At 42.2% G+C, this 25296-nt stretch overlaps 1 protein-coding gene across 6 annotated transcripts in view; it reads right to left on the minus strand.

Moving 5' to 3' along the window:
- Positions 1-25296, minus strand: part of ZNF142 (zinc finger protein 142) — a 33899-nt gene that overhangs the window by 7282 nt on the left and 1321 nt on the right. For 4 of the 6 annotated variants that reach the window (XM_077155136.1, XM_077155135.1, XM_077155134.1 and 1 more), the window contains 7 exons: positions 23955-24279; positions 16976-17575; positions 15877-16035; positions 14011-14835; positions 12048-12225; positions 8333-11258; positions 564-669 (listed from right to left, as the gene is read on the minus strand). In XM_077155136.1, the coding sequence (XP_077011251.1) occupies positions 564-669; positions 8333-11258; positions 12048-12225; positions 14011-14835; positions 15877-16035; positions 16976-17575; positions 23955-24237 (5077 nt within the window). In that variant the 5' untranslated portion in view covers positions 24238-24279. The remainder of the gene's footprint in view (positions 1-563; positions 670-8332; positions 11259-12047; positions 12226-14010; positions 14836-15876; positions 16036-16975; positions 17576-23954; positions 24280-25296) is intronic. The other 2 variants (XM_077155137.1, XM_077155138.1) reach the window with 2 other exon arrangements.

Below are 25296 nucleotides of genomic sequence, written 5' to 3' on the forward strand. Positions count from 1 at the left end.
AATGCTTAAGAGGGAAAGAGAGGTAAGAGAAGTGGCATTCACAGAAGGAGAGGGCCTTGAAATGTATCAGGTGAATATCTCCACATATGGGGCACCATATGCAATGATTACAGATATACCTTTCTCTGAGAAACTGTAGTTAGTTAATGGATTCTAGAACCAGGAGAAGAAAAGGATACACTAGAACAAGGGAACCCTCCATTTCTCCTTACTCATGATCGTTCTGTTGTGTCTGTATAGGAACCAAGTAGATTTGCCCTCAGTCACGCATGTATGAATTGGGAGATTCTCAGGTGGGGCAGGTGAACTAGTACCAGTACCCAGAAAGCTTTTTCAGAGTATACTTGGCCAGGCTCTGGCCTAGCCAAATTCACCCCACTTGTGATTCTGATAGTTCTTCATTAGGGTGGAGAGGCATTCTAGTATGCTCCTCCAGTCCACTTCCTACCCCCAATGTAAAAATTGGTGTTGATATTAGATCTGAGTAAGGACACAACCTCGAGGAGGTTAGGTGTGCCAGGGGATGGGTAAACCCCTTACACCTGTATAAATCACAGACTCACCTGTGTGCTTGGTCATGTGGTACTTGAGCTGGTTGACCCACTTGCACTTGTAGCCACACTCAGGACACAGATACTTCCGTTCCTCCTTGTGGATCCGCATATGGTACTGGAAAAGGGCAGAAGCAAAGAATATACCCAGACAATGTGCACTCCTTAGTGCTCACTGAATATAAAAGTAGGGATGAGCAGGCAGAGAAACTGTTGGCAGATAACCCTGTTCCCTGATATTATCCTATCCATACTTGCACCACCAATCTGATCCCCCAGTCTGGGGTCTTGGACACCATATCAACCCATTCAACCTTCCCTTATATTTGCCCTGAGCTGAGTTTGAATCTCAGCTCTGCCACTTGCTGGCTATGTCACTGGGCGACCTAACCCCTAAATCTATAAAATGGGAATTAGTAAAATGGAATAGAAGGAAACTTCCTCAACATTATAAAATGCATATAGGAAAACCTATTCGCTAACAGCATACCTGATGTTGTAAGATCAAAAGCTTTCCCTCTAAGATCAGGAATAAGAGAAGGATGCCCACTGAAAACTCTATTATTCAGTATTACACTAGATGTTCTAGCCAGAGCAATTAGGAAAGAGAAAGATATTTTTTAAATCCTGAAAAATACACATCAAAGCTACTAGAGCTAAAAAACGAATTCAGAAAAGTGGCAGGGTACAAGATCAACATGTAATAATCAGCAGTATCTCTATACACTATATATTTTTTTAATATTTTTTTTGTGTGAAATATAGATATAAAAAAACCAATAAATTTCAAAATACATTGTAACAAGTAGGTATAGGACAGATTTCAGTTTGGTAAGGGTTACTGTTCCACAATTTTAGGGTTTTTTCTTCTCACTGCTCCAAGACACTAGAGACTAAAAAGAAATAACAATATAAAGATTCAGCAGTCATACTCATTTGTTAAATCTTATCCTTTCTGTTATTACTCCTCCTCCTTTGATCCTTCTCCCAATCTTTCATGTTGGAAAGGGGTGTTGATAATATGGGATGGGGGATGGAACTAGCTGATCTTGGACAGGCTGGCCCTCTGGGTTTCAGGACTTAACTGGCCTAGGAACCCATCTGGAAGTTGTAGGTTTCTGGAAGGTAATCTTATTATGTGAAACTTTTGTAGAATCTCAGATAGAGCCCTAGGTGTTCTTGAGGGTTAACAGGAATGGTTTTGGTTGGGTTTAGCAAACCATGGTAATCAGTAATATTTAGCTGAAGCTTACATAAGAGCAGCCTCTAGAATAGCCTCCTGACTATCTGCACTTTCTTAGCCACTGATGCTTTGTTATATTTCTTTTTCCCCTTTTGGTTAGGAAAGCATTGTTGTTTCCATGATGTTTATATGCTATTAATGATCTATCTTAAGAGGAAATCAAGAAAAAAATCCATTTATGATAGCAACAAAAAGAATCAAATATCTAGGAAGAAATTTAACAAAGGCTGTAATGTCTTGTATGAAAAAAATTACAAAATATTGCTAAAAGAAATTGAAGAAGACCTAAATAAATGGAATAACAGTCCATGTTCATGGATTAGAAGACTAAATATTTTAAGATGTTAATTCTACCCAAAGCAATTTATAGAGTCAACACAATCCCAATAAAAATTCTAACAGCTTTCTTCACAGAAATGGAAAAGCCAATTATCAAATTTATATCTCACTGGTGTTCATAAATAGACCCTCACATTTAAGGCCAACTGATTTTTGACAGGTGTGTCAAGTTCAGTAAACACAATGTGGAAATAATAGTCTCTTCAACAAATGGTACTGGGAAAATGGAATATCCCTATGCAAGAGAATGAAGATGGACCCCTACCTCGCTCGATATAAAAAAAATGAACTCATTATGGATAGAACACTTAAATATAAGAATCAGGATCATATAACTCCTAGAAGAAAACACAGGGAAGCATCTTCAGGTCCTTGTGTTAGGCAATGGTTTCTCAGACACTCTATCAAAAGCACAAGCAACAAAAGAAAAAGTAAGATAAACGGGACTTCATCAAAATTTAAAACTTTTGTGCATCAAAGGACTTTAACATGAAACAACTGACAGAATGGGGAAATATTTGGAAGCCACATATCCAATGAAAGTTTAATATTCAGAATATATAAAAAAATCCTATAACTCAACAATAAGACAACCCAATTAAAAAATTGGCAAAAGACTTGAACAGACCTTTTTCCCAAGAAGATACATAAATGGCCAAAAGGCACATGAAAAGATGCTCAACACAATTAACCATTAGAGAAATGCAAATCAAAACCAAAATTTGAAACCATTTCATACCAATTAGAATGGCTACTCTTTAAAAAATGGAAAACAAGTGAAACAGGAACAGCCGTTCATTGTTGGTGGGTTTGTAAAATGGTGCAGCTACTGCAGAAGACAGTTTGGCAGTCCCTCCTAAAGTTAAATATAGCACTACCATATGATCTGGTAATCTCACATCTATGTATATACTCCTCAAAATTGAAAGCATGGACTTGAACACATATTTGCATGCCAATGTTCATAGCAGCATTAGTCATAACTGCCAAAAGATGGAAGCAACTTAAGTGTCCATCAACAGATGAATGGATAAATAAAATGTGGTGTGTGTGTGTGTGTAGGTATATGTATATATATGTACACATATATCACACAATGAAATATTACTCAGCTGTAAAAAGGAATGATGTTCTAATACATGTGATAATGTGGATGAACCTTATCAAGATATCATGTTGAGGGGTGGGAGTGGGGGACATAAAGCCCTATTTACTTAGTACAAATGGAAAACTAAATAGCAAATCTAATCCAGCTACATATTAAAAAGTTGAGGCTTGCTCTTGTGAAGCTTATGTAGCAGAGAAACTTAACCTGCCTATAGGTATGCCCTAAGAGTTGCTTCCAGAGGACCTCTTTTGTTGTTCAGATGTAGCCTCTCTCTAAGCCTAATTCTGCAAGTGAAATCATTACCCTCCTTACGTGGGACATGACATCCAGCAGTGAAAGTCTCCCTGGCATATCCGTGGGATATGAGTCCCAGGGATGAGTCTGGCCCTGGAACCATGGGGTTGACAATGCCATCCTAACCAAAAGGGGGAAAAGAAGTGGAACAAATAAGGTGTCAGTGGCTGAGAGAGTTCAAATAGATTCAAGAGGCTACTCTTATGCGAGCTTCAGTTAGACATTGCTACCTATCATAATTTGCAAACCCCAACCAAAACCATTCCTGCCAACCCTAAAGAACATATTATATTCTACAAAGGTTCATGCCACTAGTATTACTTTCCAGAAACTTATAACCTCCAGATGGGTTCCTAGACCAGATAAGTCCTGAAATGCAGAGGGGCCAGCCTCTCCAGAACATCAACTAGTTCCATCCCCCATCCCATATTATCGACAATCCCTTTCAACATGAGAAAGTTAGAACAGGCAAACCCCAAACACCGCCAAAGAGTGGGAGAAAGATCAAAGGAGATGGTGGAGTTATACAGAGAAGGTAGGGTTTAATAAATGAGTATGATTGCTGAATCATTATATCGATGTTTCTTTTAATTTCCAGTGTCTTGGAGCAGCTAGCAGTAAAGACCTAAAATTGTGGGATTGTAACCCATACCAAACTCTGAAATCTGTTCTACAATTAATTGTTGCAGTGTGCTTTGAAATTTATTGCTTTTTTTGTGTATGTTACTTTTCATCAAAAAAAAAAAAAAGGAGAAAAAAAGGAGTATAACAGAGAAGATAGGATTTAACAAATGAGTATGATTGCTGAATCATTATATTGATATGTCTTTTGGTTTCCAGTGTCTTGGAACTGCTAGAAGAAAAAAATAAAAAATCATGGAACTGTAACCCATAAAAAACTTTAAAATCTGTTCTATAAGTATCTGTTAAAATGTTCTTGCAAGTTTATTGGGGTTTTTTTGTATATATATGTTTTTTTTACAATAAAAAACTTTGTGATGATAAATGCACAGCTATATGATGATACTGTGAACCACTGATTATACACTTTGGGTGATTACAGGGTATGTGACTACATAGTACATATCAAAAAAAATTTTTTTTAAATTTGCATTACAATGAAAAAAAAAGATAGTATATGATGACCAAGTTAAGGTTTATCCCAGGAATACAAGGCTGTTTCAATATTAGTAATTGCTTGAAGTTCTTTACATTAAAGGACAAAAACATTATTTTAATAGATGGTAAAAGAACATTGGTAAAATCCAACACCCATTCCTGGTAAAAGCCCTTAGTAACCTAGGAAAAGAAAAAAATATTTTAACCTGGTAAAAGCTATCTATGCCTAAAGTAATACTGAATTGGTGAAGCTTTAGAAATAGGCTGCCTTACAAACTACTGTTCAGTAGACAAAATGTTAACCAAGGACTCTCTAAGTGCATTGTCTTAGGCCCGCAGCAAGGTTGAACCACCATTATTCCAAATTGTTTTGGAATTCTCTAGCTGGTACAATAAAATTAAATGAAGAGGATAATTATGGGAAGAGAAGAAAAAAAGCCCATTAACATGAAAATACTAGGGAAACTAGAATAAAAGATTTGGCAAAGTAGTCAGATTTCAGAATAATAAGCAAGATTAATTGCTTTTTATAGAGCAACACGAGCTAGTTTGACAACAATGGATATGTGTGGGGTAGGGAGAGCACAGGAAGAAAACTAAAACTTTATTAAATGATGTGAAAAATATTTTCTTTCTGCCTTTCATCAAGGTTCTTTGCAAACAACAGAAACTGAGTCTAGTTAGCATAAGCAAAAATGGAATTCCAACAGGGCAACTTTGGGGATTCTGCATCAACACTGACTTTGTGCTGCTTCTGGAATGATTTTCTTTCCTTCTATTACTATAAGATTCAGAGTTCCCTACTACAGTTTTGGCACAGCTAGCCTATGTTAACCACTCCTTGGGGAGAGCAGGTACCTTTTTTGACAGTCCAAACCCTTCAATCTTGGGGTTTGCCCCTATGAAATTTCTTCCTGCAAAGGACAGGCTAAGCCTACTAAAAATTAGGCTTAAGAGTCCACCCCCAAATAACCTCTTTTGTTGCTCAGATGTGACCTCTCTCTCTAAGCCAACTCATCATGTGAACTCACTGCCTTCCCCCTTATGTGGGACATGACTCCCATGAGTGTAAATCTCCCTGGCAACATGGGACAGAAAGCCTGGGATAAGCCAGGACCTGGCATCAAGAGATCGAGAAAGCCTTCTTGACCAAAAGGGGGAACAGAGAAATGAGACAAAATAAAGTTTCAGTTGCTGAGAGATTTCAGAGTCAAGAGGTTATCCTGGAGATTATTCTTATGCACTATATAGATATCTCTTTTTAGTTTATGGTGTATTGGAGTGGCTGGAGGGAAGTACCTGAAACTGTTGAGCTGTGTTCCAGTAGCCTAGATTCTTGAAGACAATTGTATAAAGATATAACATTTACAATGTAACTATGTGATTGTGAGAACCTTGTATCTGATGCTCCTTATATCCAGGGTATGGACAGATGAATAAAATATATGGATAAAAATGAGCAAATAAATAATAGGGGAACAAAGGGTAAAATAAATTGGGTAGATGAAAACACTAGTGGTCAGAGAGGGAAGAGTGAAAGGTATGGTATATATGAGTTTTTTCTTTATATTTCTTTTGCTGGAGTGATGCAAATGTTCAAAAAATGATCATGGTGATGAATATATAACTATGTGATGATATTGTGAGCCACTGATTGTCACCATGAATGGAATGTTTTTATGTCAAGAATATGTTTGTATGTTACGTTTTTACAATAAAAATATTTTTTAAAAAAAGATCATGTTGAGTGAACTGAAACAGACACAAAAGGAAAAATATTATATTAACTCAATGAGATAATCAGAATATGCAAATTCATCGAGTCAGAAACTATAATACAGGTTAGCAGGGATAAGGTGGAAGTAGGAATGGGGAATGTACCAGTGTGAATCTGTTGTATATCCCAGAAAAGCCATGTCCTTTAATCCTCATTCAATATTGCTGAGTGGTATCTTTTTTATTATTTGCATGGAGATGTGACCCATCCAATTGGGGTGGTAACTTTTCATTAGATGGTTTCCATGGAGATGTGTCTCCACCTTCAAGGTGGGATTGGTTATTGGGGCCCTTTAAGAGGGAACCATTTTGGAAAAGGCTTTAGAGTCACCAGAGCCAACAGAGCCCACACAGCCAGAGACTATAGGAGATGAAGAAAGAAAACACCCCTGAGGAAGCCACTGAAAATTCCTGGAGAAAAAGCTAGTAGATGTTGCCATGTGCCTTTCCAGCTGAGAGAGAAAGGCTAACATCATCAGCCTTCTTGAACCAAGGTATCTGTCCCTGGATGCCTTAATTTGACTTTTCTATACCTTGCCTTAATTCGGACATTTTTATAACCTTACAGCTGTAAACTTGCAACTTAATATATTGGCTTTTTAAAAGCTATTCCATTTCTGGTATATCACATTCTGGCAGCTTTTGCAAACTAGAACAGGGAGTTAATGTTTAATTGATACAGTGTTTGTTTGGGGCTATGGAAAAAGTTTGGTAATGGATGACAGTAGTACAACATTGTGGATGTAATTAACACACTGAATGATATATCTGAATGTGGTTAAAGCGGAAATGTTAGATTATATCTATGTTACTGGAATATAACAAATAAACATGGGACTGTACAATGCAGACAGTGAACTCTAAAGTAAACTATGGACCATAGTTAATAGTATAATTATAATATTGTTTTATCAATTGTAACAAAGTTACCACACTAATGCAAAGTGTCAATAATAAGGAAACCTGGGTGTATTGGGGGGGCAGTGTATATGGGAACTCTATTTTCTGCATGATTTTTCTGTAAATGCACAACTTCTCTAATACTAATAAGTATACCTCATGTTTTTGAAAGGATTAAAATTATAATTGGCATACAGTAAGTGCTCAATAAATGTTAGCTGTTATCATTATCCAGATTATCCCCAACCTATTATATGTCTTTATCCTATGTCAAGCATGTATTATGGAATTGTATCTTGGTAACAACCTATGCTGGTCTGAAATTCTTGTGTACCCTAGAAAAGCCATGTTCTTTAATCCTCATTCAATATTATTGGGTGTGATCCTTTTCATTAAGTTGTGTCCATGGAGATGTGACCCACCCAATTGTGGGTAGCATCTGTTGATTAGGTGGATTCCATGCAGATGGGTCTCCACCCATTCAAGGTCAGTTGCTTACTGGAGGCCCTTAAGAGGGAACCATTTTGGAAAAAGCTTTAGAGCCCACAAAGCCAGAGACCTTTGGAGATGCAGAAAGAAAATGCCCCTGGAGTAGCCATCTGAAAAAGCCAGTAGAGAAAGTTAGCAGACATCACCATGTGCCTTCCCAGCTAACAGAGGTGTTTCAGATGGCATCAGCCTTTCTTGAGTGAAGGTAACCTCTTGTTGGACATTTTCATGGACTCAGAACTGTAAACTTGTAACACAATAAATTCCCTTTTTAAAAGCCATTTCATTTCTGGTATATTGCATTCCAGCAGCATTGGCAAACTATAACACAACCCTATCAGGTGAGTAAGCATTATCTTCTCTTTTACAGATAAAGAATCTGAGGCTTGGAGAAGTTAAGTAACTTGCCCAGCGTCACCCAGTTAATATCTAGAAGAGTTAAAATTAGCCCAAGTAGTTGAACTCCAGAGCCTCCACTACTCCACTCCCTGTCCCCATAGTCCCTGACCTTACCTTGAGGCGAGAGGGGTCAGCACAGGCATAGGGGCAGAGGTGACAGCGGTAGGGCTTTTCTCCAGTGTGGATGCGGCTGTGCCAGGTGATCTTCTGGCGGTTCTTGGTGCTATAAGGACAGTCAGTACACTTGTATAGCCGGGTGCCCCCATGCCCTTTCACATGGTGATCTAACACTAGCTGATGGCGACACCCAAAGTCACAAAAGGGGCAGCGCAGAGGGGGCTGGCTAGTATCCCTATTCCCATCTGAGGCTACTGCTGCTGCAGCTGTGTCCTCATGTTGCTCCAGGTAGTGCTTTACCAGGCCCACCCGTTCCCGGGCAGCAAAGTCACAGAGCTGGCAGCGGTGGCTGAAATGCTGCTGCCTCCGGTGTTCATCCAGTGCTGGCCGGGTAGGGAAAGCTTCCTGGCAGGCCCCACACTCAAGTCGTGGGTGCTGTTTACGGGTGTGTCCTCGCAGACTGGCAGAGCTGGAGCATAGCAACCCACAGTGGGAGCAGTGCAAGGGGCCCTCGGTGGCCTCTGAGGGAGAACCAGGGGCTGGGGGTGTGGGCTCGGGGTGTCGGCGCAGAGCATGCTGCTTGAGTGCTGTCTCTGAGCTGAACTGGGCTTCACACTGGGGGCAAGCAAAGGCTGGGGTACCCTGGTGGCAGCTGTTGACATGACGAGTGATGTCGTGGCGGAGATAGCCACTATAGTCACAGAGTGGACAGAAGTGTGTAGGGGTTTTGTCATGCACTCTCAGTTGGTGCAAGCGAAGCTTTGAGTTGGTACCAAATGTCTGGGGGCAGGAGCTGCAGGGGATGCGGCCAACACCTGTGTGCCGGGATAGGTGTGCCTCTAACCGGTACTTCCTGGTGGTGGAAAAGTCGCAGAAAGGGCACTGGTGTGGCTTCACTCCCTCATGTTTGAGTCGCTGGTGCTGTTGTAAGCAACGGCTCTGTTTACAGGTGAAGCTGCAGTCCCCACACTGCAGAGGGGGCCTGGGGCTGCGGACTGTGGCTGCAGTAGGGTGCCGCCTCTTTTGGTGGAGTCGCAGGGTAGCAGCAGCAGGGGCAACGAATGGGCAGAGGCTACAATGCAGCTCTCTAGATTCAAGGGGGCAGCCCCTAGCCTGGTGAGTCCTCAGGGCCCGTTCCTGCTGGCAGCTAAAGGGACATGTGGGGCAGGAGAAGCGAGCCCCCTTCTGCCTTGGAACCAAAGCTGTGTCTCCGCCACCAGGGCTTAACTCTGTACTCCTATTGTTCAAGGGAGCAAAGTCCCTATTGCTCAGGAGGGACACAATAGGCTGGGTCTGGGAGGTCCCTGGTTTCCCTCCCCGACCACGTCCCCCACGGCAGCCTTCAGCCACATGAGAGGTAATGGAGGAGAGCCGAGAACAAAGAAACGTGCACAAGTTACAATGAAACTTGCCCTGCTCAAAGTGAAACTTCTCAGGGTTCTCTGTGGGTGAGGAGTGACATGCAGGAGGGACGGTGGAGCCAGAGGGGATGGTAGGAGGCACCTCTATTTCTTCTGGCTCTCTGGGCAGCTCAGGAGCATCTTTTGGGAGCACTAAATCTATTTCTAATGGTGCAGGTGGGGTCTTCCCACCCTCTGTATTTTCTGAGGCCTGGATGCTCATGGGCGGGGGATGCAGAGGGATGGATGAATCTGGTTTGGGCAAGCCCTTATTCTTTTTGAGCTGAACAGGGCACTTCTTCAACAGATGGGTGCTGAGGCCACGCTGTTGCTTGAAGCTAGCTCCACATTTGGGGCACAGCAGGGGTTCTCGGTGGCCCTGGCACCCAGTCCTGGAGTGTAGACTCAGGGCTTTCTCCCTGCGGGTGATAAAAGGGCAATGTGGGCAGCGGAAGGCCCGCCCCTCTCCCTGTATCACTACCATTTGTACTCGCCCTTCAAGCACCAGTGCCTCTGCCTGTTCTTTGTCCTGCCTCCTTAGGGCCTTAAGTAACGACTCTGATTCAGGGAACTGGGGCAATGATGCTGTCTCAGCAGGTGGAGTTGCCTTGAAGCTTTCTACCCAGTTGTTCGGGAGCTCCTCTGAGGATGGAAAATTTCTGGGAAGCTCAGGTACTGGCTTCTCCAGAATAGGTTCTTCTTCAGCACCCAAGCCAGAAGGCCCAATGCCTTCGAAGTTGGGCAGCTCTGTCAAAGTTCTGTCTGTTCCTTCCAGTTCCAGAGGTTCTGAGGGATCCAGGGGCCTAAACTCCACAGGGGCTGTTTCAGTGATTTCCTCAAGGGGTGGCTCAGGAACAGGTTCCAGCTCTACTCCCAGGGCTTCTAGGTGTAGTGTACAGCTGCTCTCATCCACCTCCACTGGGCTTGGGCTGCCAACCAGGTCAGACCCTTGGGGAGCCTCACTGCCATCCTCTCTCTGAGCACCATCTTCCTTATTTGTCTCTGGTGAGGTCTGGTTTGAGCTGGGGTCCACCACAGTCCCTGGATCATGGCCTGGATCCTTTGGCTGACCAGATAGCTGATTTGAGGGCTCTAAGTCTGGTGGGGGTGTTGGGCACTGTCTAGCTCCCTCTGGCTCCTGGCTGGCATAGCGGAGCTGCCAGACCTGGTCCCCGGGCACATAGCCATGGGCCTTGCGCTTGTGGAAGAAGAGGGCAGTGTTGCTGAAGGTGCGGTAGTCGCAGAGGGCACAGCAGAACTCACGGAGGCGAGTATGCTTGCAGTTTTCGTGGCTCAGCAGGGCCTGCTTGTGGCGGCTCTGGTAACTGCAGTAGCGGCAGGGATAGAGCGGGGCTGGTGTGCCAGGATGATGCTGTGAAGCTATGTGCTTCTGTAGTTCATACTTCCGCTTGCAGGCGAAAGCACACACTTCACACATCAGGGACTTGCCTTGGTGCCGTAGCTTGTGGCTGCTCAGCTGATCAGCCCGGTGACAGCGATAGGAGCACTGGTTGCACTGGTATCTGGTAAGGAGGGAAGGGATGGGAAACAATCACAATGACAAATCAATTATAACAATTATAGAAAATTAGTTACAGAAAAAGGACTTACTATCAGCCAAGCTCTACATTCAATTTGTACCTGCATCATCTACCTTACTCCTCCTTTCTACTACCCTATTAGATAGTTAACTCCATTTTATAGGGGAGGAAACTAAGACAGAGAGAAGTTAGTAAACTGACTAAGGTTGCCAAGGTAGCAAGGAACAGAGGCAAGATTTGTGCCATGGCAGCCCTGTGTTCTAACCCCTACTCTATACTGCTTCCTAAAGGAAGAATCAGCCCGACCCACCAGAGACTTCTTAAGGAGCCGACACTGTTACAGCCCCAGAGGGAAGGTTTCTGTGCCAAATTCCCATTTTCCCATGGAGGCATAGAAGCAATGGAGAAGTCCTCTAGCCAGCTGGGCAACAGCTCAGAGAGGAATTGTCTAGGGTTTGGAAAGGGCCGAGATTGAAGTCATGAGTACAGTCTATCTACTTTCCCAAGACTGGATTCTGGGAACTCAAGTGATTCCTTAGTCTCTGGGCTCATCCTCCCTTTCCTTAGCCCAGACTGGGTCACCACACAGACTGGGCCACAGACAGACACCAGCTGTGACAATAGAACAGAGATGATGGGAGTAGAGGAAGACATGCAAGAGTCTCTTCTAGGTAGAGGAGAGACCACTGGGGCCAGGGAGTTGGATCCAAGAGGAGGCTAATTTGGCACCAAGTTCCCGTGATAAGGATAAGGGTGCATGTGTGTTCGTACCTGAGGTCTCCTGCATGTTTTCGCATGTGCACACTGAGGTAGTGCTTCCACTTGGTGACATAGCCACACTCAGTGCACATGTAATCCTTGGTGCTGGAGTGGGTCAGCATATGTTTAGATAAGTAGCTCACATCCCGGCATGTGAAATCGCACAGCTCACACTTGTGAGGTTTCTCACCTTTGTGGAGGATGGGGATGAAAAGGGAGAGAACATAGGTCAGACAAGATCTTGGGAACTGACAGATCATTTTCCCCAGCAAGTCTGCCCTGATACTAGCAGGAGAGAAAGCTTCATGTGCTCTCTGAGGTGCTGAAAGCATCCTAATATTTAATGCTGCTTCATACCACTCTCAGCCAACTACTCCCCCGACTCCAACACCAGTGAAGATGGGAAGAAAGTAAAGACTGAGCTTTTCAAAGCTAAGTTTAAAGTTCACTCTTAATTTGTTATACAGCCTGCTGGCACTAATGGCCAGCTACTCCACCTGGCCCAGTTTCTTCCATTTTCTGGAAGAGGAGAAAGAAATTAGGCAACAGAACACAGTGGTTGAGAACTCTGACTCTGAGACTGGCAGAAAATAAAAATATTAATAGCCAACATTTATTCCTGTTCACTAGGTACCAGGCACTCTTCTGAGCCCTTCATAAAAATGTGTCTTCTCATTGAATCCAACAACATTCCTATGAGGCAGGTACTGTTATTACCTCCATTTTACAGATAAGGATGTTAAGGCACAGAGAAGTCACAAAGTTATGAAATGGTGATTCAAACTCTAGTTTACTACTGTGCAGCTATGGGCAGGTATTTAACCTCTCAAAGTCTGTTACCTTGCTTCCAAAAAGGGGATAACAAAAATAGTGACCTCACATGGTTGATGTAAAGATTAAATGAAATGTCCCAAGGTCCTCAGTGGTGCCTAGCGAGAACTCAAGGATGTGCTTAACTAACATGTAGTTGGTTAAGGCCTGGCACTAAAGGCTGGAGATGTGCCCTTCCAGAACCCTTCCTGACTTCCTTGCCCACCCACAAAACCTCTCCCTAGGGTGAAAGACAAGTAGCATGGTGTTCTGGCAGATTCTCATACTAGCCGTGTTACCTTGAAACAGGCCATTTAGCTTTTCAGAGTGGGTTTTCTCATCTTTACCTACCTTCCTTACAGGCTGTTTGGATCAAATGGGAGAATGCATTTGAAAGAACTCCATAAATTGTAAAGTACTATATAGATGGAAGGTTTTAGGAAAGGCCTCAGAAATGAGACTTTGAGACTAAAGCATGCGTAGAAATAATGGAACAACAATGGTTTCATCACAAGCTGCCTAAAATTGCCCTCTTATCTTTGATGAGATTCTCTGATGTTCTGCCAATCTGTTGATGCTTTACAGTGATCACAAATGGGATGATCCTGGGGCAGGCAGCCTGATTTGGCTGTCATCCAAACCTCAGTAATGCTGGTAACCAATTAGTTTTGAGTTGAAACATCTGCAGATTCCAGGTCATTGGAGATGACCTGTTCCAATGTCACAGATACCTAAGCTATGGAAGACCATAGCTTATATATATGAATGGCTCAGTCTCCTCGCCCTATCTCTCATTGCACATTCCATAACTTGAATTACAAAGGGAAGTATCTGTCCTGGTCAACCTGAGTAGGGGCAAGGAGAACTGGAAAGAAGTTTAAGGGTTAGGCCAACAGCATAGTGGTCAGGGCACAGTGGTTAGAATCAGACTGCCTGGATTCAAATCCGAGTTGACCACTTTACTGAGGGACACTCAAGGGTCATCTGAAAAACCAGACTTATCTGATCTTAGACTCATCTCTAGGAATACTAGATTGAATAATAGAATGTACGTGAAGCCCTTCATGTGGTATCTTGTACACATTAAAAGCGCATGTTAGTCATTATCATTATTATCATCAATATTATTATCACTGCATTACTTTAAGGATGGAAGCCAGTTCACCTGTATGAAGTAGCATGTGTCGGATGAGCACCCTTTTGTGGGCAGTAGCAAAGTTGCACTCAGGGCACTGGTGGATCTTCTCATGAGCATGCATCTTGCCCACGTGGTCCTGGTAGGCCACAGGGTTGAAGGTGACAAAGGGGCAGAAGGTACAGCGCAGCTCTTCACTGCCAGGGTGACCCTGCTTCTTATGCTTGCGGAATAGGTGCTTGTTGGAGCACGCAAAGTCACAGTGGGGGCAGTGGAAGGCATAATGGCTCTTGTGATGGGCCTCCATGGCCTCGGCTGTGGCGAAGAGCAGGGGACAAGAGTGATGGCGGCACTCCACAGCCCGCACCCCATGGGCCTCTTTCAGATGCTTAACAAAGGCTTTGCGGTCGGGTGCTGCATAGCTGCAGCCCTCCTGGAAGCAGCGAAGAGGCAATGGCTCTGAGGCAGCTGCAGCTGTGTGGCTCTTAAGGTGCTCCTTGAGGGCCTGGCTAAGGCGGAATTCCTCATGGCAGACAGGGCAGGTATAGGTGTCTGAGTAGAAGTTGGAAATAGCCTCGTGCATGCTGGCCATGTGGCGGTTGAGTGCATTCCTCTCCACTGCACTGTAGTGGCAAAATGGACAGCGGTGGGTCTTCTCACCCAGTTCCCGCAGCAGATGGGTCTTGAGTTTGCTCTTACTTGTGAAGAACTTCTGGCAGTTGGGGCATTGGAGGCTGGGGTCTGGGAAGTGCAGATGGAGGTGCTCCACCAGATGGGTCCGCTTTTTAAAGCAGCGCTTACACTCTGGACACATGTGGGTCTTGAAAAGGGACTCAGCACTGGATGGCACATTCCCTGGGAGAGGGAGAGAAGGGTACAGGGGTCAGAGGAATATTCAGGGGGTGCAGAGAGCACTGAGAGAAAGACTATTTGATGGGTTAGGGGTTGGCCAGATAACAGGATAACCACAATTTGCCCAGACACATATATGGTGCTCTCAAAGAACTGACACGAGGAACTCAAGAATTCAGAGTGACAAAATCACAGAGGGCTTCTCAGACTTTGCTGTAGCCCATTTGACCTATTCCACCCAGCCACCAAGTATTCCTGAGCCTTTGCTTAAAGGTGCTCAAAAGAACAATCTGGACGGGCATTCCTGTTCTTCCTGCCCTTGTTCTACGGGGTAGGCAGAAAAACCAGCAAGGGTTAGTTGGAAGGAAAAGTGCCTCACAGAAAGCGAGCAGAAGGGACAAGGAGAAAGTAAAGGACTCTTACTTCCAGACAATGGCTCACTGGATTCTATTTTTTATTTTCTAACATGGGCAGGCACCAGGAATGGAACCCGGGTCTCCGGCATGGCAGGCGAGAATTTTGCCACTGAGCCACCATGGCCTGCCCATTCAAGGATTCTAAATAGAGAATTGGTAATAAATATAATCAGATCTTTCCTATTCACCTGGCACTAAACGTGATTCCTCTGGGATGGGTTTCAAATATTATTCTAGTGACTTGGAAAACTGGGAAGCAAGGATTCAGAAAAAAATCTTCAGTAGGCTCAATGCCAGACAAAACAGGCTGCTGCCTGACCATCAGTAACCTCTAGCATCTTCATATGATGGACATTACCACCTTCCTACCCCCCTCTTCATCCCAGCTAGAGATTTCTGCCTAAGGAAAACCAGTCCAGGAGAACAAACTGTGTTTACCCCTACTCTGTGTTATTACAGTCTTTACTCATTTACGATTTTCCCACTTGATACGCCAAGGTGGAATAGAAAAAAACTGAAGGGCTTGAACCAGAACTCAGATAACCCAAAACCCAGAGCTACGACGTCAGGCTTTCCAAAGTCCATTCCTCCCTATCAACAAGAGCCTCAGGCCTAATGATGTCAATACCTTCCAACAACTGAATCCCCTGGCCTTTTTCCAGGACTTTCTGGGTGTCCTTCTGGGTGCCACTCTCCTCTTCTTCCTCCTCTTCTGTTGACTCCTGCCCAGGCAAGGCTGCATCTGTCGCCTCTGATGGCTCTCCCTCTCCTGGGGGCACTTTGGGTACTGGAGATACATAAAATCTGATGAAGTCTACAGAAACCAATGACAGCACTGAATGCTTGTATGGCTCCATTTATTGGCTGGAAGAACCATTTTCCTCCCCAGTTAGTATGAGGGAATCCTGGCTTCAAGGTAAATAAATTATTGCCTCAAGGCAGGAATAAAAAGACGAGCTCAGCTGTCAGCACTGCTACAGTCTATACTAAATTAAAGCTCAGATTAACACCAACCTCAGAGAGCTTGAAGGTAAGAGGTTTGAGGTCACTGGGGGACTGAGAGGTAGAGAATGGGCAGACTGCACTTCCCTGGTCCAGGTCCCAGCACTAATAATGGCTGGTTCCTGGTGAACAAACCTTATTTCCACTCTCCAAATTGTTCTACCGAGAAACTCAATTTAACAATAAAGGGTTGTTGTCCTTTCAAATCCACCCCTTCTACCTCCAAAAGATGCAGCTGCCTCAGTAAGAAAAAGATATAAGGATTCTTTCCCAGGAGACAGAGGTCTTCCTTTCAGGGACCAAAGTAAAACTGAATCTTAGCAAGCTTCTCTTAGTCTGTTTTCTCTATTTTCTCCCGCTCCTTTATCATTCCACGCCTTTTAATTTTTTTAAAAGACCAAGAGGGGCATTTTTGCTTTTGTGCCCAGAAAGCTCTGAAATGGATCAGAAGAGAATACTGGTTAAGTAAATTCAAGGCTGCAATATAGCTAAAGTCAAACTCTACTCATATTCAGGGACAAAGATACCTTCTTGTTGATATATTCTAACCGGTTCAAGTTTTCTAAGTGCCTTTCTATGATAACCAGCATTTCTATCCTTCTGAACCCCTACTCTGGATTTCCTTGTACTCATGCACATTCATGGTATGAAAACTGCTACCTCTCCTAAAAGACCAATAGTGGCTGCATTTAAGGCAGAGGACTACTGGACCTGTTGCCTCATACCTGGCAGCAGCTCCTGGGATGGAAGGCTCTGAAGAGCAGAAAGTTCTCCCTGCATCCCAGTTTCATGGCTCTGCTGATGCTGCTGGAAAAGTTTGATGTTGGAGCCCATGAAGCTGCAATGGCTGCAGTGGAAAGGGTAATGAGTTTGCCGGTGCAGCTCCATGTCCTGCTGGCTCCCAAAGAGCAAGGGACAACTCCGGAAAGAACAGGGCACAGGAACCACTCTGTGTGTCTGCTTCAAGTGGTGCTGTAGACCCTTGCGATCTTCAGTGGAGAACAAACAGCCAGACTCTGGGCAGGAGAAAGTGCCTGGAGTGCCCCGGTGAATCCTGAAGTGGCTCTTTAGGGCTTGGAGTTGGGCAAACTCTTGTCTACACACGGGGCACAGCAGAGGGCTATTTGGTGCACTCTGGCCTTGCAGAGGGCCAGGGAGGGTGATGTTGCTAGGGGGTTGCTCTGAAGAGCCTGGGGGGCTAGACAGGCCCTGCACAGACTGTGTAAACGTTTCAGTGCACTGGTGCAGGGCCAGAAGAGCAGGTTCTGCAAAGCTCTGCTCACAGCGCTCACAGAAGTACACCTCCACCACCTTTACCAGGACACCTGCAAGCAGAGGACCGACAGAGAAAGGCACAGAATCAGATGGAATGAGACTCATAGGAATCTGTTCCTAGCAGAAAATGTAGGTGAGCATTTTAACATTCATGACTCAGAGACAGACTTTAAATCTGGCTCTGCCATTTGGACTTTCCAAGACGACTGTATAAGCATTTATATTCCCAGTATCTCCTATAATACTTGGCACAGAATAGGAGCCTAATAAATATTTTGCCCAAATAAATATCAGAAACTCTCAATAGGAGAAAATGACCCAATAAAGCTAAAAGACATATGACAAACTGGGGATAACATGTGCAACAAAAAATGACAAAGTACTACTTTCAATTTCTATAAAGAGTTTTACAAACCAATTAAAAAAAAATGGACACACTATAGAATAACGGGCAAAAGCCATCAACAATTCACAGATCACAGATAACCAGTAAACAAAAGAGAATATTCAGCTCTGCTAATTAATAAAGAAACGCAAATCAAACAAAAAACTTACCATCTTTCCCTCTATCAGATCAGCAGGTTGGTTGCAACCAGTATTGGCAAGAGTATTGAGGAAACCAGCAAAAGCACAAACTATTGGTGGGGTATAAACTGAATACAATTTTTTATGGAGGGCAATTTGTTCTAAAATTTGAAATGTGCAAGTCAATTTCTAGGAATTTACCTGGTAGGGACACTTTCACAAGTATACAAGCTTGTGTAGAAGGATGTGTACCACAGAGTGGTTCATAACACAGAAAACTGGAAGCAACCTCAATGCCCCAAAACAGGGATTGGTAAATAAATTAAGGTAGGTACATACATGGAAAGGTAGGCACCCAGCTAAATTGAAATGAAATATTTTTCATTTCAAAATGAATTTGCTAAGAGGCTGTACTGGAGGTCACTTATGTCAAGCTTCAGTTAGACATTCCTACCGACCATAACTTGTCAAACCCTAACCAATACCATTCCTGCCAATCCTAAAGAACACCTAGGGCATTATATAAGACTCTAGAAAGGTCTATACACTAGGGTAACTTTCAGAAACCTACAACCTCCAGCTAGGTCCCTGGACCAGGTAAATCCTGAAATGCAGAAGGGTCAGCCTTTCTAGAACATCAACTAGTTCCATCTCCCTACTGCCTATTATTGATAGCCCTTTCCAACTTGAAAAAGTTAGAATGGGCATAGTCCAAATACCCCTAAAGAAGGGATAAAGATCAAAGGCGATGGTAGTTATACAGAGAAGGTAGGGTTTAACAAACTAGAAAGATTGCTGAATCATTATATTGATTTTAGTCTCCAATACCTTTAAAGCAGCTAGAAGTAAAAACCTAAAATTGTGGAATTGTAACCCATACCAAATTCTGAAATCTGTTCTACAACTAATTGCTGTGATGTGCTTTGAAATCTATTGCCTTTTTTGTACATATGCTATTTTTCACACACACACAAAGAAAAACAACAAAGAATTGTGATTTGTAGGATGCTTGCTTGAAAATTGAGTTCAAGATTTTTTTGGCAATTTAAGTATGTAAAGTATGGAAGCCTTGTTTTTGTTAAAGAAAAAGAGCACTTTTCCCCTGAAGTAAAAATAACTGATAGTTGCCGAATGTGAAATAGTAATGTGAAGGACAAAATGATGAATATAGAAAGTTGTAGTATCTTGTTGGAAGTGAATTTTATTGAGTGTGGCTAAGGTTGGCTAAGATTTTATAGTTTTCTAAGATTTTTAACAGTTTTCTTATCAGACGTATCTTCATGCAAAACAAGAATTTGGTTTTCACTCTGCTAAAATGACAATGTTTTCTTGGATTATTTGTTTGCTCTTAGCGAGAAGCTATAAAAGGTTTTTAACCATCTGAGTAATCTGCCTAGATGACAAAGATGCTATGTCTTATTAGACCAATATATTTATTGATATATATGCTGATCATTCCTCCCTTATTGTTTAAGACAATGCCTCCTCATTTTTAACAGAAGGTTGTTTTTTTTTTTTTTGTAGAACAGATTTCAGAGTTTGGTATGGGTTACAATGCTACAATTTTAGGGTTTTATTTCTAGCTGCTCTAAGGCACTGGAGCCTAAAGGAAATATCAACATAACGATTCTGCACTGATACTCATTTGTTAAACCCGACCTTCTCTGTATAATTTTACCATCACCTTTCTTCCACTCCTTAGGGGTATTTGGGCTATGCCCATTCTAACTTTTTCATGTAGGAAGGGGCTGTTAATCATATGCGATAGGGAGATGGAACTATTTGATGTTCTAGAAAGGCCCCTCTGCATTTCAGGACTTATCTGGTCCAGGGACCCAACTGGAGGTTGTAGGTTTTGAAAGTTACCCTAGTGCATGGAAACTTTGTAGAATCTTATATAATGCCCTAGATATTCTTTAGGATTGGCAGGAATTGGTTTTGGTTGGGGTTTGGCAAGTTATGATAGGTACCAATGTCTAACTGAAGCATGTGTAAGAATGACCTTTAGCGTAGTCTCTCTATTTTATTTGAACTCTCTCAGCCACTAAAACCTTATTTATTACACTTCTTTTCCCCCTTTTGGTCAGGATGGCATTGTTGATCCCACAGGTGCCAGGGCCAGGCTCATCCCTGGATGTTATGTCCCATGGAGGGGAGATGGCAATGGTTTCACTTGCAGAGTTGGGGTTAGAGGGAGAGAGGCCACATCTGAGCAGCAAAAGAGGTTCTGGGAATGTGACTCTTAGGCATACCTATACGCAGGCTAAGCTTCTCTGCTATATACATAAGCTTCACAAAAGCAAGTCTCAAGATCAAGGGCTTGGCCTATTGATTTGGGTATCCCTAATGTTTGACTTAATATCTGGGGTTTCCCCAGTAGTAAAGTTTAATAGTTCTATGATTTTTCTCCCATCCCTCAAAGGATTTTGTCAATACTTTTTTTTTGTTGTTATTTTCTTGCCAATACTTTTTGATTATCTGCTTAACATACTCTGAGATGTATTCAGGCATTACATTAAGCTATACAGGATTAAAGGCCCTCATTCTTATTTTGGGTTCCTTGTGTTTGGATTGTTTAAATGATCCATCCAGATAGGTTGAGTTAGATTATGTGCTACAGAAAATTTAGGTTCTGGACATAATGAAACTTTCTTCCTTTGGTCTAAAAGAGTACGTGAAGTTCTAAAATTTAGGCACTATCTTCTAACCCCTGTATTCTGAATTACCTTAATCCCAACCTGATCAGCTCCATTCTTATCTTTAAATACCAGGTTATACCTATATAAAACAGTCCCTCAAAATTCAGAAATAACAATTACCACTCCGGACTAAATGTGACTGCTATAAGAGTTTACAATCTAGGCCCCAGTGTTCTTATTAGTATTTTCTAAATGGGGTCATACAATATTTGCTCTTTTGTTTCTGGCTTATTTTGCCTCACAACTTTGTTCCTTTTTGTAGCAGCACCATGAAGCATATGTTTACATCATCATCCACCAATCTTCTCAGTCAGTGCATCTTTCAGCCACCTCCATCTACTGGGCCTCATGTATAATGTCCAAAGTCAACAGTCCATCAACACTCTCAATTTTAGATAATTCCATTGTTTCTAACAGAAAGACAGTCAATAAACACACCCTCATCAAACAGAAAATCCAAACCTCCCCCTAACTCTTGTATTTTTGGAAAAAAAAAATTTATATATATATATATATATATATATATATATGTAAAGAGTGATTAACCTGGGAAGGGAACTGGGGGCCTGGGGTCAGCATTAAGAGAGAAATGCTCTTCCCTATATTCCTTTCGGTAGAATTAGAATATTGCACTTTATGGGTGTACTGACTGATGAGAAAACTTAAAATAAATGATGTTTTTCAACAACAACAAAAGAAACAGCCACAATAAATTAGATTAAAACTAGCTACAAAACAGTACATATAGATTTATATAGAAACATGTCTATGTGATTATAAGCACAGAAGAAAATCTGGAAGGATGCACCAAATGGCTTACAAGGATTATCCACAAATGATGGGATTACAGATGATTTTTTCTTTGTCTTCTTTCTACCCTTTTCTGTAATGACTTTTAGAAAAATGATGAACATGTATTGCTTTTATTCTCTAAACATAATACAACTATAATTACATTAAAAAAAACAAAGGTAAAAAAGAACAGTGAGAGGAGATGAGCAGAGGACGTAAATGTATAGTAGGAATCACTGAAAAACTGTCCATGATGCTGGAAAATACACCCTTCAGCAAGTAATACTGCGCTTAGAACTGAGTAGTATTATCATTAAGGTACTGTGCCTGTCAGCAAATCTTGGAGAAGTGGACCATGCTTCTCCTTTGTTCTCAGTGGGGCACCAACCAGGCCTGTGTAGGGTTCTGGGCTCTGTAGTTTAGAGAGAACATCAAAATCAGAAAGAAGACTAGAGAGGACTTACAGAAAGAGCAGAAGAGCCCAAGAAGGATGGCACTGACGAGAACAGAAAGACCTAACATTAACTGAGCGTTCACTGCACACCAGATATTACAATGTCAAATTAGAGAAGAGAAATTCTGGAATGTGTCAAATTAGAGAGAAGACAGTTTGGGGAGACTGAGATGAATACCGAGTGTTTCAAAGGCACAGGAATCCATAAAATGGAGACAATCCCTTTTGAGGAGAGCTGAATCATCTCCGTAACAATCACTGCCATTTCTTGAGCAATGGGCAGGACCTTGAGAAAAGCTCAGAAAACACTTTCATTTGTTTCTCCCAAAAGCCCAATGAGAAGAGGGACCTGGGATTCTGAAAGGCTAAGGCCACCATCCTTACTGGTGGTGGAACAAAGACTCAAGCCCAGGTTTGTTTGACAACAAAACCTGAGCTCTACATTTATATTGCCGGTCCTTGTTCTTGTTATTTTTGTGTTAAAAAGAAACACCTATCACTGCAACACATTCAAATGATATCAAAGTATATAAAGAGTACACCCTCCTCCCAACCCCCAGTTTGTTCTGTATTCTTCCAGGCCTTTTCCTACGCAAACACATACTCCATGCATACCTCTATATAGAGTATTAGTTTTAAAAATATTTTAAAAGGTTGAGGGGGTGGTGGCGAGGTTGAACACTATTGCCTTTGTTTTTAATTCACTTGCTATATGTCAAAGACATTTTTATATACAAGTATATTTAAATCTACCTCCTATGTTTTTGCCCAGTTCATGGTATTTCAGAGCATGAATAAATCATAATAAAATTCTGCCGTTATTGAGAGACATTTGGACTGTCTCCAATCATTACAAATAAAGCTGCCCTACACATCCTTATTCCTGTATCCTTGTGCATATATGTTCTTCTATTGGACAGATTCCTAGAAGTGGAATTACTGTGTCAGAATATGCATATTTTATAACTGGATAAATAGCTAAACTTATCTTCAAAGAATTACACTAATTCATACTCTCCACAAGCACTGTAAGATACTGTCTATTTCCTATATCCTCACCAACATTAGGTATTACAGTTTGTGTGTCGGTGAGATTATGCATCCTTTTATTTGGTTACTGATCATTTTTATTTCTTCTTTTTTTGTGAACTGCATGCACATTTCTTTTTTCCATATTTTTACTGCTTTCTTTTTCTTATTGTGGAGCTATTTGAATCTTAAAGATTAATTATTTCTTGTATAGTGTAATTATTTTTCTCAGTATTTTTCTCTTGTGGTTTCTTTTACCACAGGGAAGTTTAGAAATATTATATGACCAAATTAGCTAATCTTTCCCAATATTTTTGTCACTACACTACACTACCAAGGGAAGTGGTGACAACTGTAGTTGGAGGATGGCAGTTAAAAAACCAGGAAGTTTCTAAAAAAATAAGCAGTTGGAGACATGGGAAGAATAAAGAGACTCTTTCCCCTAAAATAAATATAAATGCTCAACTTCCACTCTTAAAATATGTCTTGGATGACTGAACTATGTTATGTACAAGAAACTAGGGTGGGTAAATACCAGATTACCTCTAGGAAGCCCTGTCAAGCTCCAAGTGGTAGAGAGAGGCTGGGTCTTTTGCCTAATCCCTGGCTGCAGTTCCTGGGTGGGAGAGTCAATTTAGGGAAAAGAATCCCCAAGGACTATAAGAGTAAGGACAAGCCTGAACTGGGCAGAGGTAGCAGATATGAAGCCCTATCCCGAGCTCTTGAAGGAAAAAGATTGCCAGAGCTTGGTTCAAGGTTGTGTACTTCACCAGCATTCAATCAACATTCAACAACTGCAAACCAAATTACAACATCTTGAAGTATAAAAATAGGATACTACTACGTGTTTGCATCATATTTATACAGAAAATAGCACAGAGAGAACCTCAGGGCTGCTTGTCCCACTGGCTCGCTAGCAATTGTTTGTACCTGGGGTGTCTCCAGGAGTACCTGGGGACAGGTTTCCAGCTACTGCTTCCACGATGATCTCCATGTTTCCTGTGCCCTCTTCAGTTGTTGTGGCCTCTACCAGCAGGCAGCCTGGGTTAGCAGGTAGAGGTGTGAGGTTCTCAGAAGGGCAGGGGTTCTGCATGGGCCCCTCCAGGACTCCATGGTTAGGGAGAGGTGGGGGGATCAGCAACAGCTCAGGGCACAGACCTTCCATCTCCTTAGTGATTTTGGGTGGCTGTGAGTCCAACACGGGGTCTGTCATCACCACCAATTTGGGTGCTGCAGCCTCTTAAGTGCTGATAAGCTAGTTAGAAGAAAATCAAAACAAAATATAGTTAGAGCTCTCATTTTCTTCCCTGCTGTGGGTGCCCAGCCCCATCTCTGTCCATTTAGGTATTTTCCTACATGTAGTATGCTGTACCTTAATAACCTAAAGAGAGATTTTTTTTTTAATAATAATGTTTTTTAAAAAAAGCATAAAAATGTTTATAAACAGAGCCAATATTAGGAGAGAACCAACAAATTCTGGCCAATATATTAAAGACTGCAGGTTTTGTTTCATGCTTTGGTAATATTAGCTAAGTGACCCTGGACAAATTATTAAGCAATTTGGTTCTCAATATTCTCATCTGGGCAGGGTCAAAGGATCTCAGAGGCACCTTTTCCTCTAACATTTTATGATCTTAGCATGGCTATAAGGCTCTTCATGATCTGGCCCCTGCTGACCTTTCCAGACTCATCTTCTACCTCTTCCTTCACCCGATTTCTCAACCAGCCATATAAGAAGATCTGCCATTGTGTAGTAACACCACATTTTCTTTTGCAACACCCTTGTCCGTACTTTCCTCTAGGCCTGATGTAAAATTTCCCCTTCTCCATTTCTCTCATCTGCCTAACCAACACCAAATTATCCTTTAAGAATTTACACAAACATCATTTTCACTATGGAAGTTTCCCGACACTTTTAACCTAAATTTCTCTCTTCCATGGTCCTAGTGGCACTTTGTGCACAGTAGCCATATGAGAGACCATGACACACAGAGCTGTTGTTTACCTACTATTCTCCCTTCTAGATTCTGAGTGGAGCTTATTAACCTTATCACTTCACTGAACACAAACCTTCAACAATCTATGCAATTCAGACAAATAAAGGGATTCTAGTGAAGAACTGTATACACTGAGATGCGTTGGAACAGAGCTAGGTATCCTGGTAACCAGATGGTTCCTCACATAGAAAGTAATATATATGGAGAAATGTCAAGCTCATTGACTACACTATGATCTCAAATTGAACTGGAACACATCCGAGCAATGAATGACT

This window comes from Tamandua tetradactyla, chromosome 3 (genome assembly GCF_023851605.1).
Source record: "Tamandua tetradactyla isolate mTamTet1 chromosome 3, mTamTet1.pri, whole genome shotgun sequence".
Taxonomy (NCBI): Eukaryota; Metazoa; Chordata; class Mammalia; order Pilosa; family Myrmecophagidae; genus Tamandua; species Tamandua tetradactyla.